The sequence below is a fragment of the Ranitomeya variabilis genome, chromosome 5 (genome assembly GCF_051348905.1).
Source record: "Ranitomeya variabilis isolate aRanVar5 chromosome 5, aRanVar5.hap1, whole genome shotgun sequence".
Taxonomy (NCBI): Eukaryota; Metazoa; Chordata; class Amphibia; order Anura; family Dendrobatidae; genus Ranitomeya; species Ranitomeya variabilis.
In genome coordinates this window covers 314,909,056-314,929,406 of record NC_135236.1, presented here as the reverse complement: position 1 = coordinate 314,929,406, position 20,351 = coordinate 314,909,056, and the positions used below count along the sequence as shown (strand labels likewise).

At 42.0% G+C, this 20,351-nt stretch overlaps 1 protein-coding gene across 5 annotated transcripts in view; it reads left to right on the top strand.

Moving 5' to 3' along the window:
• The window catches only part of FRMD4A (FERM domain containing 4A), a 584,036-nt gene that overhangs the window by 185,690 nt on the left and 377,995 nt on the right, over positions 1 to 20,351 (top strand). The window contains exon 1 of one of the 5 annotated variants that reach the window (XM_077264622.1): positions 14,158 to 14,568. The exons of 3 other annotated variants lie outside the window; for them this stretch is intronic. In XM_077264622.1, the coding sequence (XP_077120737.1) occupies positions 14,374 to 14,568 (195 nt within the window). In that variant the 5' untranslated portion in view covers positions 14,158 to 14,373. Of the gene's footprint in view, positions 1 to 14,157; positions 14,569 to 20,351 lie in introns of those variants that run through there. One more of the 5 variants, XM_077264621.1, reaches the window with a different exon arrangement.

The following is a 20,351-nucleotide window of genomic DNA, read 5'->3' as shown; positions in this document are numbered from 1 at the left end:
AGGGTATAATGTAGCCCCCTCATAGGACATAATGCAGACCTCCTAATAGGGTATAATGCAGACCCCCTCATAGGGTATAATGCAGACCCACTCATAGGGTATAATGCAGACCCCCTCATAGGGTATAATGCAGACCCCCCTCCATAGAATATAATGTAGCCTTCTCCATAGTACTATGCCCATCAGTACTCACTGATATATATCTATAAAAAAACAAAACAGAATACTCACCTCTCCTCCTCGTTCCCCCGCTGATCCCGCCTCTGCTCTGGTCTCAGCAGCTGCACTGTTGTCTGCCTGGTGTGGAGAGGTGTGAATATTCATTTCTGTTTAGCTGTGGGCACAGGCTTTAGCCATAGCAGTCGGCTCCTGACTCCTGTCACCCTCTATTCCACCGCTGGTGCCGGGCAGGCCCCCCTGATTCATGGGCCCCATAGCAGCTGCGTAGTATGCCGCTATTAGCGACACGCCACTAGCTAGGGGCCCCTGGGGCAGCGGGGGCCCTAGGCAGCTGCCGGCCCTGTATACCTGCAGATGTCAGTGCCTGGGCCCAGAGGAGAATCCTCTGGTTCTCCGATGGGCCAATCCGACCCTTCATCTATCTGTACATTAATGTTTAAAAGTAAAGGCTAAAGAGTTATTTTTAAGAATGACAGGAAAATAAAATGTGGCTTTATTAATAAGTGTGTAAAACAATTGTAAAATCCTACAATTCAGGGTTGACAGCACCAATTACATTATGGTCAATTAAACCTGTAATGTCGAGGTTTCATTAGTTTCGCTGAGTTTACAATCAGTTCTCTCTATACCCTGATTTTCTGTCTGTATTATTTCCTAGGATAATCCATATGACTGTCTAGCCAGGGCAATACAGAACTATGAGTGAAGGACAATAGGGCAATAATATAACACAAGAGAAGGGAATACTACACAGATCAATAAAAAGAATGTGCAGGGAACAATGTATGCAGATGAATAGAAAACTGCACCAATGAAAGTTGTAGTGAAAAAGAGCTGATGAATGGGCTAAGCTCAGCTGACAATTTATATGACCTTTCTTCCATTGTGGCTGTGTCTAATATAGCGTCATGTCATAGCTTTCCACTCATCAAGTAGTTTGTGCTGTTTTTATAAGTCAGCAGGTTGTGGGAGCACAGCTAAATGCCAGACTCCGCTAAATTCCACTATATATACCTACTGTTTAACTTTGTATATGAGATTATATGGGAAGGGGGGTTTAAAGTTGATTTTACGCTTGGTGTTTTCCAGTGGTATGTAAAAGTTTGGGCACCCTTGGTCAAAATTACCTAAATGTGTAGACAGCCACAGAAAGAATTACCTTTTGTTACTTTGAGTGCTTAAAGGGAATCTGTCAGCAGGTATTTGCTATATAGTTTGTAAACAGCATGAGGCAGGGGTTAAAACACTGATTTCAGTAATGCCTCTCTTTTCAAGCTCTGTGGTTTTGCTTGCTTGCAATGACTGTTTTGAGCTTATCATTGCTGGCACACGCAGCTGTGAATCCTGGTCTGACACACCCCTCCTGTGATATGCGCCTCACTGTCTATAGACATTGTATATAAAGCCTGGTGTGGGCGGGGTTAGCTTCCTCAGCTCTGCTTCATTGCCAAATGTAAAAGCTCTGATTGTGTCAGAACTGCTTCACCCAGTAATCTAAGTGATAGATTGTTGAATTCAGGGTCTCTTTGCCTATATCACGCTGCTCGCAGATGAGGGAGAAACACCTGCTGACAGATTCCCTTTAACCCAGTAAAAAGAATCTGACACTAGTTTTCACAATACAAACTGAAAACATATTAGCTTGATCTCCCATATGAGAATGTGTCTATAATCCATTTGGACAATTTTCCAGCCTGATAATAATCTTTTCATGTGTTCAGGTTAGTTTTTATTGTGAAATATGAAGGCAGAACTCCTTTAAGGCCTTACAAATTCCCGTGTGGCTTCAGTAAACTACTATATTTCCCACAGTATGACAGTCACAAAGGTCCTGGAGGCTGAAATACCGATGTAGTAATAGCCAACATGATAGACTGACTGCTAAGACCTGCTCTGCACAGTCCTTTGCTTTTGCGCAGTCCCCAGTCTTGTTATTGCGCAGTCCAGCCATTCCCATTCAACCTGAATGGGCAACCCCACTATGTTATTGGCATTGCACGCCACTGCCATCTGCACGAAGGCTGCTACATCAGTATGAGGAGTTATCTGGGTAATTGCACCTTGCTGTGACATTGAAAAATCAATTTTGTATGGGAAACAACAGCATCAGTGACAACCTGTCTCCCAAAATGTCACAGTCAGGCACAGTAACAGCTAAAACTGCTGTGTGGAAGATCTGTATATAGTTAAAGGGAATCTGTCACCTCATTTTGCCGCTATAAACTGCAACCACCGCCATTAGGGGCTTATCTATAGCATTTTGTAATGCTGTAGATAAGCCCCAATGTAACCTGAAAGATAAGAAAAACAAGTTAGATTATACTCACCCAGGGGCGGTCCGGTGCGGTCCCGGTCCGGGGCCTCCCATCTTCATACAATGTCGTCCTCTTCCTTGCTTCTGTCGTGGCTCCTGCACAGGCGTAATTCTCTGCCCTGTTGAGGGCAGGGCAAAGTACTGCAGTGCGCAGGCGTCGGGAAAGGTCAGAGAGGCCCAGCGCCTGCGCACTGCAGTATTTATGCTGCCCTCAACAGGGCAAATCAGTACGCCTGCGCAGGAGCCATGGCAGGAAGCGAAGAAGAGGACGTCATCGTATAAAGATGGGAGGCGCTGGACCCGGACCTGCGACGCCCATCGGACCCGAACCGGGACCGCCCCTGGGTGAGTATAATGTAACTTGTTTTTCTTATCTTTCAGGTTACATTGGAGGCTTATCTACAGCATTCCAGAATGCTGTAGATAAACCCCTAATGGCGGTGGCTGCAGGTCATAGCAGAAAAATGAGGTGACAGATTCCCTTTAAGGGATTCTGGCAGCTGATACATGCTTCCTGAACCAGGGGCAGCATGTATCCACCACTGGCTGTATGATTCCAGTCAAGTCTGTTTGACTCTGAAACACTGCGGCATTTCAGAGAAAAGCCACTGGACAGCTAGTCAGATAGATGGTTACCTGACGGCTTCTCCTCACCCGCTCTCCTGGGTTTACAAGTCTCTACCTATATATGCGCTAGTCTCCCATGCGTCTTGGTCCCTGGCAGCTTTTAAGGTATGTTGTTCTCTGAAATGCTGCAGTGTTTCACAGTCACACATACCTGGCTGAAATCACACAGCCAGTGCCTGATAAATGCTGTACGTGGATCGGGCAGCACGTATCTGCTGTCAGGTTCCTTTTAACACAAAGGTATGGGTAGGGATTAGCAGAACAACTAATGCACTTCATGTTTGTAGAAAACTTCTAAACCACTTTAAGTATACCTCGAATACATAGAAACTGATTGCAGTGCAGGAGTCTTCACATTGATCGCTTTTCTAAAAAACGTGTATAACAAAATGTTTCATTTATATAGTAGCACGAACCGGATACTGTCCATGCTGTAGACTGCTCATATCTATGAGACAAAGCATCCTCGTCGGTCATCTAGGCTCTCATCTCCAGTACTGCAGGCAGCACTGTTGACTGTCCGGTCATTCTACGGCACTGGCTCTGTAACTAAGAGAGAAAAAGAAGTTCAGAAACCAGCTCACCTCCTCAGTCCATGGCATGCAGGAGCAGAGAAACCGTGTGACAACACATGTGCTAACAGGAAAAAACAGGAAAATTCCAGCTCCTACAATTCCAGTGTTTAATTACAAATTTTATTAAAAAAAAGTTGAATCCACAGTAGAGAGTGTTTCGAACTCGCGCAGGGGTTCTTTGTCAGAGCTCTGCGGCTGCATGTGTTCAAAACGCGTTGCTCTGTGCTGTGGATTCAAGTTTAAAAAAAAAAAAATTTTTTGAAATTTTAGGAGCTGGAATGTTCCCAATATTTTCCTCTAACTCTATACAGAATCCTAGTAGACTGTCATACTGTATGAGTGACCAGCCCACGGCACGTACAGTGGGCGATCGGTGCTGCCATTTAGAAACAAAGTAAGATACGGGTTAGAGAACCGATTACCTTGCACACTTCTGCCCTATAATTGTTTTTCTGTGAAGTTAGAAGTAATCTTTAAGGCAGAGAAATAAAGTAAGGCTCTGTTCGCACTTACACCGTGGCATTTTCCTTAGGGATTCTGGTAATATTGGTTGTTATTGTTATTGCACTTGTTATTTGGTATGACATAGTGACCTAAGTTCTATGTACAGGCAGTCAAAAAGTAGGTGTGGGGTTCACAAATTCCTGCCCCATAAATAATAATTACATTCATTGCAGATACATGATCGCACTCTGCATTATCAAGATCCTATGACAGGTGTTGCAAGAGTCTAGCAGCGCTGAATTCATGGCAATACCTCTAGGCAAGCTCTGCTTAATATACGAGAATTAAGAAAAACAACTCACGCTTGGCGCCAGCTGAATGTTAATCAGGTGGGATGCTGTCAAACAGCTCCTGACTGTGGACTTACCATTATTCCTATAATATTTCAGCTGCATAGCTTATTTCTCTTCATATTCCAGAACATTGTTACTGTCACTGTCCTTATGTTATGTACAGCTGATCACATTCCTGAAATAGCTGCTAACTACAAAATTGATGCGTACAATGATTTTAAAATTGGAAAACTTTGAAATAAAGTTATTTGGTTTGTTACTTGGAAAATCTGCCATAAGGCATGTTCACACGTTGAATTTTTGCAACGTTTTTCATGCTTTTTTTAATGCAGCGTTTTTTCGGCCAAGAGATCCGTAGAAAGTACTTAAAGTGTGCGTGTACCCATGCAGAGGTATTCAATGCCCTAGTACTATGCCATTGCATCCCATCACCATCCATGGAGTGAGCTTTGTATGGCATGTGCCCACTAAAAAGGCGCTAATGCAATTCCTGACACAATCGGGAACATCTCCTTACACTGGCTTTTCATAGGCCTGTCATAATCAAAAATCCATTGGTGTAAAAGGCAACAGATTTATTAAAAGACAGAGGACTCTAAATAAATTAGTTTCATCTTTTACCTGTCCATATGCCCAAAAAAAAATCAATACTATACCAGCGGACAAGGAATGTTCCTATAATTTTTGCCAATTTGTGACATAAATGATAGTAATTTTGTCAGGCCATTATAGGCTATGCCCCTCCTAATAAGCACCTCCTGTGTTTAATATAGGCCTTTTTCACAACCTAAAATGTTACAAGTTTTGGCTCAAGACAGCCAAGAAGCAAAATGTTCAATTTATTAAATAAATTACTCTAAAGTCTGAAGGGCAAATTTGATTCTAGCAAGGATATAGATGGAGAACAGTGTACAAACCAAATCTAAATTTAGAGTGCACAACCAAAGTGAATGCCAGTAAAGAACAGCCATCCAACAATAATTGGTGGCACAATAAGGAGTGTCCTTCAAATTTCAATATTGTCTTTGTGAGGCTAGTGTCCTCAACTGTACTTTCCTACCCCAAGTTATGTACACTTCCAGAGTACAATCAGGTACAAAAAGTAAATCAGATAGCAATGTAATAGTTTGGTTTCAACTTGTTTGTTCATCTTAAATAATTCATGATGGGATCAGATTGACTCCTCCAGTCGCTACGTGGTTATCTCTCAGCATGTGTTAATCATTTTTTAGATTGAGCTTGGTGTGTTAGTAAGAAATCACTGCCTCTGGCCTCTATGTTTTATTTTACCAGGTGTGTGCCATTATGTGGGAACATTATGGGTGACCTCAACTAGTATCATGTAACTCAGAAAAAAGCACTTCATCACTTTCACACCGTGGTGGACCACAGCAAAATAGAAACTGAAAACAAGTACATTCAGGATTTCATATACTATTATTAATAATGGACAGTTGGACACATAATATACATTTTCCACTGTCACTGTAAGTAAAATGTATACAACCTAGTCGATTTTCACCAGTAGACCTGACAACCCATTGATGTTCTCATCCATAGAAATAGTAACATGTACATATGGCAGACTGCAAAAAATTCCAAAAACTGTAGCTTGCAAAACGATCACTACAGCAACAACGTCAGCCATTAGTTAACCGAATCAGTTCCAGAATTGCCAAATTGTATTGTTGTCTGTTGGTTCTTATTTCACACATTTCGGTTTGGAGTCCATGAGGGCATCAAAAAAATTACCGTACATTTCCAATAGAGCTGAGCAGACTATTTCAAATTTGAGTTGTTTCCCAAAATTTGAATTGCAGCTAATACATTTGCATGAATCTCCAAACTATAAAGCTTTTAATTGCTCAGAAAATATAAATGGGTCAGAGAGGAGTGAGAAAGAAACTCACTGAGTTTATACTTTACATGAGAGAGTGTGAGGGAGAGGATCCCTGCTGGCTGTTAAAACTGAGCATAAGAGCTTACATTCTACAGGAGAGGGAGGACCCTGCTGACCATAAGAGCTTACATTCTACAGGAGAGAGAGGACCCTGCTGACCATAAGAGCTTACATTCTATAGGAGAGAGAGGAGCCTGCTGACCATAAGAGCTTACATTCTATAGGAGAGAGAGGAGCCTGCTGACCATAAGAGATTACATTCTATAGGAGAGAGAGGACCCTGCTGACCATAAGAGCTTACATTCTATAGGAGAGAGAGGAGCCTGCTGACCATAAAAGCTTACATTCTACAGGAGAGAGAGGACCCTGCTGACCATAAGAGCTTACATTCTACAGGAGAGAGAGGACCCTGCTGACCATAAGAGCTTACATTCTATAGGAGAGAGAGGAGCCTGCTGACCATAAGAGTTTACATTCTACAGGAAAGGACCCTGCTGACCATAAGAGCTTACATTCTACAGGAGAGAGAGGACCCTGCTGACCATAAGAGCTTACATTCTACAGGACAGAAAGGACCCTGCTGACCATAAGAGCTTACATTCTATAGGAGAGAGAGGACCCTGCTGACCATAAGAGTTTACATTCTATAGGAGAGAGAGGACCCTGCTGACCATAAGAGCTTACATTCTATAGGAGAGAGAGGACCCTGCTGACCATAAGAGTTTACATTCTATAGGAGAGAGAGGAGCCTGCTGACCATAAGAGTTTACATTCTACAGGAAAGGACACTGCTGACCATAAGAGCTTACATTCTACAGGAAAGGACCCTGCTGACCATAAGAGCTTACATTCTACAGGAAAGGACCCTGCTGACCATAAGAGCTTACATTCTACAGGAGAGAGAGGAGCCTGCTGACCATAAGAGCTTACATTCTACAGGAGAGAAAGGACCCTGCTGACCATAAGAGCTTACATTCTACAGGAGAGAAAGGACCCTGCTGACCATAAGAGCTTACATTCTATAGGAGAGAGAGGAGCCTGCTGACCATAAGAGTTTACATTCTACAGGAGAGAGAGGACCCAGCTGACGATAAGAGTTTACACTCTATATGAGAGAGAGGACCCTGCTGACCATAAGAGCTTACATTCTATAGGAGAGAGAGGAGCCTGCTGACCATAAGAGTTTACATTCTACAGGAGAGAGGACCCTGCTGACCATAAGAGCTTACATTCTACAGTAGAGAGAGAGGACCCTGCTGACCATAAGACCTTACATTCTACAGGAGAGAAGACACTACTGACCATAAGAGCTTACATCCTATATGAGAGAGAGGATGCTGATGACCATAAGAGCTTACATTCTACAGGAGAGAGAGGATCCTGCTGACCATAAGAGCTTACATTCTACAGGAGAGAGAGGACCCTGCTGACCATAAGAGGTTACATTCTACAGGAGAGAGAGGACCCTGCTGACCATAAGAGCTTACATTCTACAGGAGAGAGAGGACCCTGCTGACCATAAGAGCTTACATTCTATAGGAGAGAGAGGAGCCTGCTGACCATAAGAGTTTACATTCTATAGGAGAGAGAGGACCCTGCTGACCATAAGAGTTTACATTCTATAGGAGAGAGAGGAGCCTGCTGACCATAAGAGTTTACATTCTACAGGAAAGGACACTGCTGACCATAAGAGCTTACATTCTACAGGAAAGGACCCTGCTGACCATAAGAGCTTACATTCTACAGGAAAGGACCCTGCTGACCATAAGAGCTTACATTCTACAGGAGAGAAAGGACCCTGCTGACCATAAGAGCTTACATTCTATAGGAGAGAGAGGAGCCTGCTGACCATAAGAGTTTACATTCTATAGGAGAGAGAGGAGCCTGCTGACCATAAGAGTTTACATTCTACAGGAAATGACCCTGCTGACATAAGAGCTTACATTCTACAGGAGAGAAAGGACCCTGCTGACCATAAGAGCTTACATTCTACAGGAGAGAAAGGACCCTGCTGACCATAAGAGCTTACATTCTATAGGAGAGAGAGGAGCCTGCTGACCATAAGAGTTTACATTCTATAGGAGAGAGAGGAGCCTGCTGACCATAAGAGTTTACATTCTACAGGAAAGGACCCTGCTGACCATAAGAGCTTACATTCTACAGGAGAGAAAGGACCCTGCTGACCATAAGAGCTTACATTCTACAGGAGAGAAAGGACCCTGCTGACCATAAGCGCTTGCATTCTACAGGAGAGAGAGGATCCTGCTGACCATAAGAGTTTACATTCTACAGGAGAGAGAGGACCCAGCTGACCATAAGAGTTTACACTCTATATGAGAGAGAGGACCCTGCTGACCATAAGAGCTTACATTCTATAGGAGAGAGAGGAGCCTGCTGACCATAAGAGTTTACATTCTACAGGAGAGAGGACCCTGCTGACCATAAGAGCTTACATTCTACAGGAGAGAAGACACTACTGACCATAAGAGCTTACATCCTATATGAGAGAGAGGATGCTGATGACCATAAGAGCTTACATTCTACAGGAGAGAGAGGATCCTGCTGACCATAAGAGCTTACATTCTACAGGAGAGAGAGGACCCTGCTGAGTCATGCTGACCATGAGAGGTTACATTCTACAGGAGAGAGAGGACCCTGCTGACATAAGAGCTTACATTCTACAGGAGAGAGAGGACCCTGCTGACGATAAGAGCGTACATTCTACAATAGAGAGAGGGCCCTGCTGACAATACGAGCTTACATTCTACAGGAGAGAGAGGACCCTGCTGACCATAAGAGGTTACATTCTACAGGAAAGGACCCTGCTGACCATAAGAGCTTTCATTCTATAGGAGAGAGAGGATCCTGCTGACCATAAGAGCTTACATTCTACAGGAGAGAGAGAGCACCATACTGAACATAAGATCTTACATTCTACAGGAGAGAGAAGACCCTGCTGACCATAAGAGCTTACATTCTACAGGAGAGAGAGGACCCTGCTGAGTATAAGAGCTTACATTCTACATGAGAGAGAGAGAGGGGACCATGCTGACCATAAGATCTTACATTCTACAGGAGAGAAGACACTACTGACCATAAGAGCTTACATCCTATATGAGAGAGAGGATGCTGATGACCATAAGAGCTTACATTCTACAGGAGAGAGAGGATCCTGCTGACCATAAGAGCTTACATTCTACAGGAGAGAGAGCACCATGCTGACCATAAGAGCTTACATTCTACAGGAGAGAGAGGACACTACTGACCATAAGAGCTTACATTCTACAGTAGAGAGAGGACCCTGTTGACCATAAGAGCTTACATCCTACAGGAGAGAGAGGATGCTGATGACCATAAGAGCTTACATTCTACAGTAGAGAGAGGACACTACTGACCATAAGAGCTTACATCCTATATGAGAGAGAGGATGCTGATGACCATAAGAGCTTACATTCTACAGTAGAGAGAGGACACTACTGACCATAAGAGCTTACATTCTACAGTAGAGAAAGCACCATGCTGACCATAAGAGCTTACATTCTACAGGAGAGAGAGGACACTACTGACCATAAGAGCTTACATTCTACAGTAGAGAGAGGACCCTGTTGACCATAAGAGCTTACATCCTACAGGAGAGAGAGGATGCTGATGACCATAAGAGCTTACATTCTACAGTAGAGAGAGGACACTACTGACCATAAGAGCTTACATCCTATATGAGAGAGAGGATGCTGATGACCATAAGAGCTTACATTCTACAGTAGAGAGAGGACACTACTGACCATAAGAGCTTACATTCTACAGTAGAGAAAGCACCATGCTGACCATAAGAGCTTACATCCTATATGAGAGAGAGGATCCTGCTGACCATAAGAGCTTACATTCTACAGTAGAGAGAGGACACTACTGACCATAAGAGCTTACATCCTATATGAGAGAGAGGATCCTGCTGACCATAAGAGCTTACATTCTACAGTAGAGAGAGGACACTACTGACCATAAGAGCTTACATTCTACAGTAGAGAGAGCACCATGCTGACCATAAGAGCTTACATCCTATATGAGAGAGAGGATCCTGCTGACCATAAGAGCTTACATTCTACAGTAGAGAGAGGACACTACTGACCATAAGAGCTTACATCCTATATGAGAGAGAGGATCCTGCTGACCATAAGAGCTTACATTCTATAGAAGAGAGTAAGCAAGAATCCCGCTGACTATAAGCGCATACAGTCTGTGCTCTGCATCAGCAACAATGTATCTCTTCACAGTATGACAATCACGCTTATGTTTTAGTGAAACATCTACAGTAATGCTTTCATACCTTTTCCAAAGGATTGCATTATTTGATGCTTTTGTCAGCAGAGAGAAAAGGATTCTCTTTCCAATATTGCCTGAAACCTGTTGCCTACTTAATAATGTGGAACGTCCTTCTTAGGGCTGTCCCACACGTCCAGATAATTCCGGTACCGGAATAAATCGGTACCGGAGTTATCCGTGTCCGTGTGCCTGGGAACTCACGGAGGCCATACGTGCGGCACACGTGTGCCGCCCGTATGGCGAGTGGGTACCACACGGAGCGTGTGGTACCCACTCTGCATCATGCTGAAGCCGCGATTCATATGTTCCCTGCAGCAGCGTTTGCTGCAGAGAAAATATGAATAATAGTGTTTAAAATAAAGATCTATGTGTCCGCCGCCCTCCCACCCCCTGTGCGCCCCCCCGCTGGTCAGAAAATACTTACCCGGGTCCCCCGTCGGCTGTCGCTCCTTCCTGGTCTGGCCGCGGCTTCTAGTGTATGCGGTCACGTGGGCCCGATCATTTACAGTCATGAATATGTGGCTCCACCTCCCATAGGGGCGGAGCCGACTATTCATGATTGTAAATGATCGGCCCCACGTGACCGCATACAGTAAGCCGCGGCCAGACCAGGAAGCAGTGACAGCCGACGGGGGACCCGGGTAAGTATTTTCTGACCAGCGGGGGGGCGCACAGGGGGTGGGGGGCGGCGGACACATAGATCTTTATTTTAAACACTATTATTCATATTTTCTCTGCAGCAAACGCTGCTGCAGGGAAAATATGAATGGCGGCTTCAGCACCATGTGGGGGGGACAGCGCTTACTGTAGCGCTGTCTCCTGCACGCACACGGACCCCAGACGGAGAATGTCCGTGTGAGGTCCGTGTTTTACACGGACCCATTGACTCTATTGGGTCCGTGTAATACGTGCGCTCCCACGAACACTGACATGTCTCCGTGTTTGGCACACGGAGACACGGTCCGCAAAAAATCAATGACATCTGAACAGATGCATTGATTTTTATGGGTCTACGTGTGTCAGTGTCTCCGGTACGTGAGGAAACTGTCACCTCACGTACCGGAGCCACTGACGTGTGAAACCGGCCTTAAGTAGTTTTCTTTTAATTGGGCTCATCTGGCAAACCAATTATCACAGGTGTTTGAGACTGATTTCAGTTATCCAAAGACCCTGAGACACAATTCCATCCATGGGTTTATTTGAAAAAGAAAAAAATCTTTATGACACTTGCAATTTGCATAGTAATTTGGAATGCAGTGCACAGTATATATGATTTGAGCTATTTTTATTGTGCTTTAGACACTTTTGTGCACTTTTATGAACATTGTGATGTGTAAAATTGTGATTCTAAAATGAGAATTGTACAGATATATGTTCTATAGATTTAATCACGTCTTTTTTATCTCTTCTTGATTTTTTTTATCCGTTTCATACAAGTCTTTGTGGTTGAATGGAAAAAGATCACACAGACATATTGTACTGCTTTCTATAAGCTGCAGCATAGTGTGTGGTCTCTTTTCTCTGAATCCACAAATCACTACATCTCGAAATTTCATTGTACACCAGTATCTGAGTAAAAATGCTCTTCAGATATCTGTACAGTCTAGAAATGTAACAAGAAACCATATCTCAATAAAGGGGCTTTGTAAGCTACATTAAAAAGAAAAAAGCTTACAACTTTTCCTGCCTTTTTTTAGGGGAGGAGGGGTCTACAGACATATGGAACCACTTATGAACAAGGAATGATTGTTTTATCCAAACGGTTTCTCACATCGGGCTAATGCGACCTTAACCATTTCAATGCCAGATGTGGGAATTTTGCATGGCTACATATGACGCAACTCACGGTAAACATGCATTTTGTCAATTTTTTGTAGCGTTGCATGGTCTCCTCTGGCAAGCATTAAGAAGAAACGTGATAGTTTCCACCAAAATATAGTCTTATAACGAAAACCGAGCTCGTGAGTCTCGAGAGACATCAGTTTCCTATGCAAAACATGCTTGTGGGAACAGGATATGAAACAAAGTACCAGAGGGCCAAAAATGCAAGTACTCTCAGTGTGATAATTGAGGACATATTTACCATTAATCTATTAAAGAAAAGGTGGAGGAACACAGATAATGGCAATAACTTTTCATTCAGTAGATTCCAGAATCTACCAAACTATGAAATAGGGCACTTCTCATTCCTAAAGCCTTTTCTTAAATTAGGCAGGCGGCAGGCAGTATTGTAGATTCCTATCATCTGCTATTAGTTAGAAAAGTTCAGCTTTCGGACAGGGCTACATGTGTGACATTGTTTCCTATTTCATTCTATAGTAGTAATCAAAATGAGCCCCTTGTAAGACCCTTAGGCCCAAATTCGAGATCTATATAACTTGGTAAATCTCAAAAAACTGCTGTACATGCCATGCACCCAACTTAGTATGTGTTTCACACTCTTCAAACCTCACTAGTCTAATCATGTGTGTGCCATTATTTTGGTGCAAAATATTATCGTAAATTAGGCAGCCAAGACGCAACATATGGGCAGGTGCAGACGTCCATGTATTCTTTCATTCGAGAAAATTGGGTCAATTATATTAATCACATTCTGATGAAACTCTGATTGGAGTTGAGTTGGATCATACTGTGATTCAATTCTCTGGGATGAGGAGAAGATGGAGAAAAAAAATTCTCCGTCTTCTCCTTTTTATTAGTTCGTAGAAATTGGACTGCACTCCGATGTCATCCGAGTGAGGTCCGATGTTTTCCACCAACCCATTGACTTTCATAGCTGATTGCAATCCAAATATTGGATCTAACTGCGGTGATTTTTTTCCTTGAACCGGCTTAGTCCGGGAAAAAAAATCTGACTCCAACAATGGTCTGAGTGTGGATTGCATTGCCGAATAACAGTAGGACCGAAAATACGGCCATGTACACAAAGCCAGAGAAAGATCCTCTGAACTAGAATGTGTATGATCAGTCTGTGTCATCTTCAGAGAGAAATGAGATTGTAAACCCCATTGAGGATTAGTGTATCTGCATTGCTGCCTTATGTCACTCCTGGATATTACACCTATGGGCCATCTGATATATTAGAATTAATAAAACTAATCAGATATTAGGAACAGTGTCCATACTTAGCTCACTCTCCTATATGATAAAAGCTGGACCGGTAGTATTTTTTTTGTAATGCAGTGTTCCTATTTATAGATATAGAGGATTTTTTTTTCTTTCACATCCCGAACCAAAGAAAAAGCTGTATGTCGGATTTAGCATTTAATCACGGCACCAGATGGTGATACGAAAGAGATTCCTTTCAGATGGTCATGTGATTTACTGTACCAGAAAACCAATGGAGTGTAAGGCATGGGATCACATGACAGATGTAGAATAAGTCTGTTAGAGCTCTGATTAGACAAGTGACCTGGTTACCATCTGTAGCTGGAAGAAGTGACTTTGACATTTTTGGATCACGCTCCCTGGAAGCACTACTCCATCCCAAGCTGTCCTGCACTGCAAAGTATGCAGAGGGAACTGGAGGAAGTCAGAGATTTGCTACTTAAAACATGCTTTTAGGCACTGTGTTTTTATTCCCCCTCCCACCCTCCAGACAAGCCACATCTTGATTCAAGAAAAGGTCTCTAAAGTAAAACCAGCTCCGTCATTTGATATATGAGAAATCTGGAGGAGTCTACAAGCTTTTGCACAGGAAGGGCTTCTCCAGCCTTTGTGCAGAGCCCCAGCGAACAGCCTGACTCAGGCTCCCATACAGGGATGGTGATCCAGACAGCCGTGACCCCGGGCAGGGCCCGCAGATTTTTCTTCAAAATACCGTATGGATCACTGAGAAGGAGAAGCGGAGAAAGGGTGAGTACTACTGGTAATATTCTGCACGTAGAACAGCGACATTAACCCTTCGATTGTCTGTATTATGATATGATGCGTAATTACTTTGGAATAACTCGCCTCGCGATTTTAAATATTCAGTGAGAGATAAAATATTTAATTAATCTACAAAAAAAAAATTTGCAAACTTTACCAGTGAATATTTTCAGCTTTGCCAACATCGTTCTCAATTGTTAACATAAATTAGGTCCGTGTTGTACAACAGTTGAATTAAAATTGATTTCTTTTATTGTGTAGTAAACGGTTTAGCCAGTGTTCTCTCGCAGGATTGGAGAATTGTTCGTTAGGCTATAGGAAATCGTAGTCAGTTATGGCTACTTTTACATTTGCTTTGGCTTTAAAAAGTGCGTGAAAAAAGTGAATGCTAAAGCCCCTTCTGCATATAGAGTACTAGTAATGATGATGATGATGATGGAGGGTGATAAAAGCACTTATCTGTATAAAAAAGAGAGCACATTCACATCAGCTAAAATATTCTGGAAATAATTCCGAAATTGAGCTGTACTAAGCACATGGCCAGAAGGGGCTTGTTGTTTGCAAGTAGCGAGGCTCAATATGATATGTAACTATTGTTATGTTGTTTGTGCATTATCTAGTGATAATATTCTGTATGATAGGTAAGATAGATAGCACATTGTGATATGAAGACCAGCTGCGTCAATTAATTAATTTTTTTAATGATTTGTGTTATTACGTATCATTGGGGAAATCATTGATTTTAGCAGCATTGTGTGTTTTCATGTTTTTTATGCCTTTTTTCATATTTGGAAGAATAGAATTGCTGGCAGCGACAATTGATAAATAAACTCGCTTTGACTTTCATCCACTTTCTTTTGATATCAGAATCTCATTGTGTACGCCAGACCCAGGTTAGGGTTTAAAGTTACAAATGCTGGCAGTCCTATATAGCATTACATAAAAGAGATGTAAGAATTGCCAGAAGATGCATGGAGTGTTCAATGTCTTTCCTTGTTTTCTGGTAATATAACAAAGCAACTTCGGCTAGCAATTGTAACTGTCTGATGTGGTCATGTTATGTGACACCTCTAAAGTGCTTCAGGAAAATACATGGTATGGGTACTGTTTCAATGCGTGTGTATATCAATGGTATAGGGGGCCACAATGGTCGTTCTCTAGGCACCAAATTTTATGGGGTACAAAATTTTACTCCCAACTTCCCTAACCGCTTCTTCTGAAGATTCTTCTTAGAGCGATGGGGGGAATAGGTAGTGCTGGACCGGCATCCCACAAGCTGAGTAAAGCAGCCAAGGTCTGCTTTGACATTTGCGCTGCTACCTCACAACTTAACTATGTAGAGTGCAGCAGTTATGATGATTTGCCATCAGCTGCTGTACTCTACATAGGCAGTGAGCAAGTATTTAGTCAGGCACCAATTGTGCAAGTTCTCCCACTTAAAAAAGATGAGAGAGGCCTGTAATTGACATCATAGGTAGACCACAACTATGAGAGTCAAAATGAGAAAACAAATCCAGAAAATCACCTTGTCTGATTTGGCAAGATTTATTTTGCAAATTATGGTGGAAAATATTTATTTAGTCATTAACAAAAGTTCATCTCAATATTTTTTTATATATCCTTTGTTGGCAATGACAGGGGTTAAATGTTTTCTGAAAGTGTTCACAAGGTTGGCACACACTGTTGGTGGTATGTTGGCTCATTCCTCCATGCAGATCTCCTCTGGAGCAGGGATGTTTGGGCCTGTCCCTGGGCAACATGGACTTTCAACTCCCTCCAAAGGTTTTCTATGGGGTTGAGATCTGGAGACTGGCTAGGCCACTCCTGGACCTTCATATGCTTCTTACAAAGCCACTCCTTCGTTGCCCTGCTGGGGTGCTTGGAATTATTATCATGCTGAAAGACCCATCCACGCTTCATCTTCAATGCCCTTGCTGAAGGAAAGAGGATTGCACTCAAAGTCTCACAGTACATGGCCCCATTCATTCTTTCATGTACACAGCTCAGTCGTCCTGGTCCCTTTGCAGAGAAACAGGACCAGAGCATGATGTTGCCACCCTCATGCTTCACAGTAGGTATGGTGTTCTTTGGATGCAACTCAGCATTCTGTCTCCTCCAAACACGACGAGTTTTGTTTCTACCAAACAGTTCTACTTTGGTTTCTTCAGACCATATGACATTCTCCCAATACTCATATTTAAAAATGTTCGGCTAACCACCATGTATGCATATGGAGGTATGCCAATTCTCCCCTGCCACCAAATGTTGGGTGTAATGACATTTTATGTTTCCACCTGCCGGGTACTTTGTTGTTATGCAATATAAGCAACCAAAGGTGTCTGGCAGTGGCTTATTCCCCTGTACTTATTAAGAATGTGTGTATGCTCACCCGAATGTCTATTTTTATGAAGGAGGTCAGGATAGATAGCTGCCCTCCAAACCATTATTCAGCCAACTGTAAGGTGTATAGCGACCTTAGATAGTGCATACTACAAAGGTAGTACCTGAATCTGTAACTCATGTTAGCCAGATTGTCCTTTCCTTTGATAAATGTTATCCTACAACTCAGAAATGTAACATAACATCAACTTAATTTCTCTTACATATGCCTGCTATATGCCAATATATGGCCAGTGTTTGCATCAGTATTTGTAAGCCAAAACCAGGAGTGGAAAACTACAATGGAAATATTCATATACCTTCCATGTTTTGGAGCTACAGTGGTCCTTAAAATCTTCACAAATTAAGTTTTGAAGAAGTAGATGCAATGTATTCAATTCATTCTCCATGTCTTCATCTCATATAGTATAGTAATACAATGAAGACTCAAATAGCATGCACCATTTTGTAATACAAGCTTTATATTAATCCCTCTCCTGAATCTGAAAAATAGGTCACAAACTGTTGAAATTGCTGTAGACTGAAGAGACAATGACCGAGCTGAATAGAAAACACGTGACCGGCTGGCTGTTTTATTACACATAGACTGGAACGAGGAGGAGGAGGATCATTCTGCATGCAGCTGATGAAAGGCACTGAGCGTCATGTACTATTCATTCGCAGCCTTCGCTTTTCACATTTCTCCGTCTAGAGACATCATCCTTTCCCATCACTATCTATTGATGATAAGGTACATACCCGCAGAACCCCAGCATCAATTTAGTAATCTGAAATTACCTCACGAAGCCTCCCAGCTGGACACAATGTCTTCCCAAGCTCTACCTGAATATATATGATATGTTGCTGAGGAAAATACATTAAAAGCTGAACAAATCAATCTTCACAGACATATGTGTGGTTCCTTTACCATTACATTCATGCAGCTCTCTGTATTCCAGCCTGTGCTCCAGCAGAGATACAATTTCCATGGTCTCGCAGTGCATCACAGATTATTACATACTGTATCTGCCTTGTTATCCAGAGATCTATTCCTAAACAAGCCATTCACAGCTCACATAATGGATAATACATGCCTTTATGTGCTATATATTGAAACTCACAGAGATCAATCTGACCTTCATATACCAGCCTGGAAAGGATCAGTCACTTATCCAGAAAAAAATGGAATAGTAGCAGTCTGTTAGAAAGTTACTAAATAAATGTATATATATATATATATACAGTATATATATACAGTATATACCGTGTGCACAATTATTAGGCAATTGGCATTTTTGATGATTAATTTTATTACTGAGCTAAAGTGCTGTCGGTCAACCCAAATAATCCTGAAACCAGAAATTTTAAAGAGAACCTGTAATCAAGTTTTTGTAAAGTAAAGACATGTCTGTAATGTCGCTGTAATACTGATTACATTGATACCTTTGGTGAAGAAATCCACTTTGTTGTTCTTCTTTAAAGGGAACCTGTCAGTAGAATTGGATGGATGGATTTCATCAACCAAGGTATCATTGTAATCAGTATAACGGTGCCGACCTGACAGTGTCTGTAGGTTACTGTGCACAATCCTGCTGACAGGTTCCCTTTAATCACCATTTCTCCTAATTTCGGTGCACAGGGGTCCGACTGTATAATGTGTCGTCTCCTCCCTTTCAGTGATTCTCTGGCCCCTCCATCTGTCTCCGGTCTTCAAAGGTATCAATTTAATCAGTATTACAGCACCATTAAGCCATTACTTTACTTTACAATACAAAATCATGCTGACAGGATCTATTTTAAGGCTATGTGCACGTTCCGGATTTTTCGCGTTTTTTTTTTTGCGGTTTTTGGCGGTTTTCCGCTGAAAAATTGTTTAAGAAACACTTACATCATTTTTTAAGCATTCTGCAATTTTTGTGCACATGTTGCGTTTTTTCCACTATAAAAATACATCGCGGAAAAAAACGCAGCATGTTCGTTAATTTTGTGGATTTTTTGAGGATTTCCCGCTATATTATTGCATTGGAAAGCTCCGGAAAAAAACGCAAAAAATCCGCAAAAAAAATGTGCAAAAAACTCGAGAATAACATGAAAAATACACGTGCGGATTTCCTGCAAAAATAGTCCGGATTTGCTCAGGAACATTCTGCACAGTTTCCTGAACGTGGGCACATAACCTAAGGGTTTATCTGGGACTTTTCTTGTTTCTGAAATGGGGCTAATATCTTCTGCTCAGTGACAATCTCTGTCAGCACTGAGTTGTCACGCACTACTCCTGCTGATAATTCTGCTATTTCATTTGACCTCACATCAACAGAGCAGTATCTTCTATTCTGCGATAGATAGATATACAGTGGCATGTAAAAGTTTGGTCACCCCTAGTCAAAATTACCATTATTGTGAACAGTTAAGCAAGATAAAGATGAAATTATCTCTAAAAGGCCTAAGGTTAAAGATTACACATTTCCTTAATATTGTAGACAACAAATATATATATACAGAGAGTCATCTTACATGCACTGCTGTTTTGAGTTCTAGACACAGATTTTCAATGATGTTCAGATCAGGAAACTGTGAAGGCTATTGTAAAACCTTCATCTTGCACCTTTTGAGGTAGTCTATTGTGGATTTTGACATGTATTTAGGATCATTATCCATTTGTAGAAGCATCAACTTTTCAACTTCAGCTTTTTTACAGATGATGTTATGCTTGCATCAAGAATTTGTTGAAATTTCATTGAATCCATTCTTCCCTCTACCCAGGAAATGTTCCCTGTGCCATTGGCTGCAACACAACCCCAAAGCATGATTAGTCCACCCCATGCTTAAAGGTTGGCAAGATGTTCTTTTCCTGAAATTCTGTGCCTTTTTTTTTCTCCACATGGACAAAGAGTTCTATTTTAACCACATCGGTCCACAGGACTTGTTTCCAAAATGCATCAGGCTTGTTTAGATGTTCTTTTGAATACTTCTGATGCTGAATTGTATGGTGAGGAAGCAGGAGAGGTTTTCTTCTGATGACTCTTCCATGAAGGCCATATTTGTGCAGCTGTCTCTGAACAGTAGAACAATGTACCGCAACTTCAGAGTCTGCTAAATCTTTCTGAAGGTCTTTTGCAGTCAAGTGGGGGTTCTGATTTGCCTTTCTAGTAATCCTATGAGCAGCTCTCACTGAAATGTTGCTTGGTCTTCCAGACCTTATCTTGACCTCCACTGTTCTTGTTAACTACCATTTCTTAATTACATTTCGAACTCAGGAAAGGGAAACTTGAAAAAACTTTGCTATGTTCTTATTCTCTTCTCCTGCTTTTTGGTCCTTCATCATTTCCATTTTCAGAGTGCTAGGCAGCTGCTTAGAATGACCCATGGCTGCTGTTTTTTGGCACAAG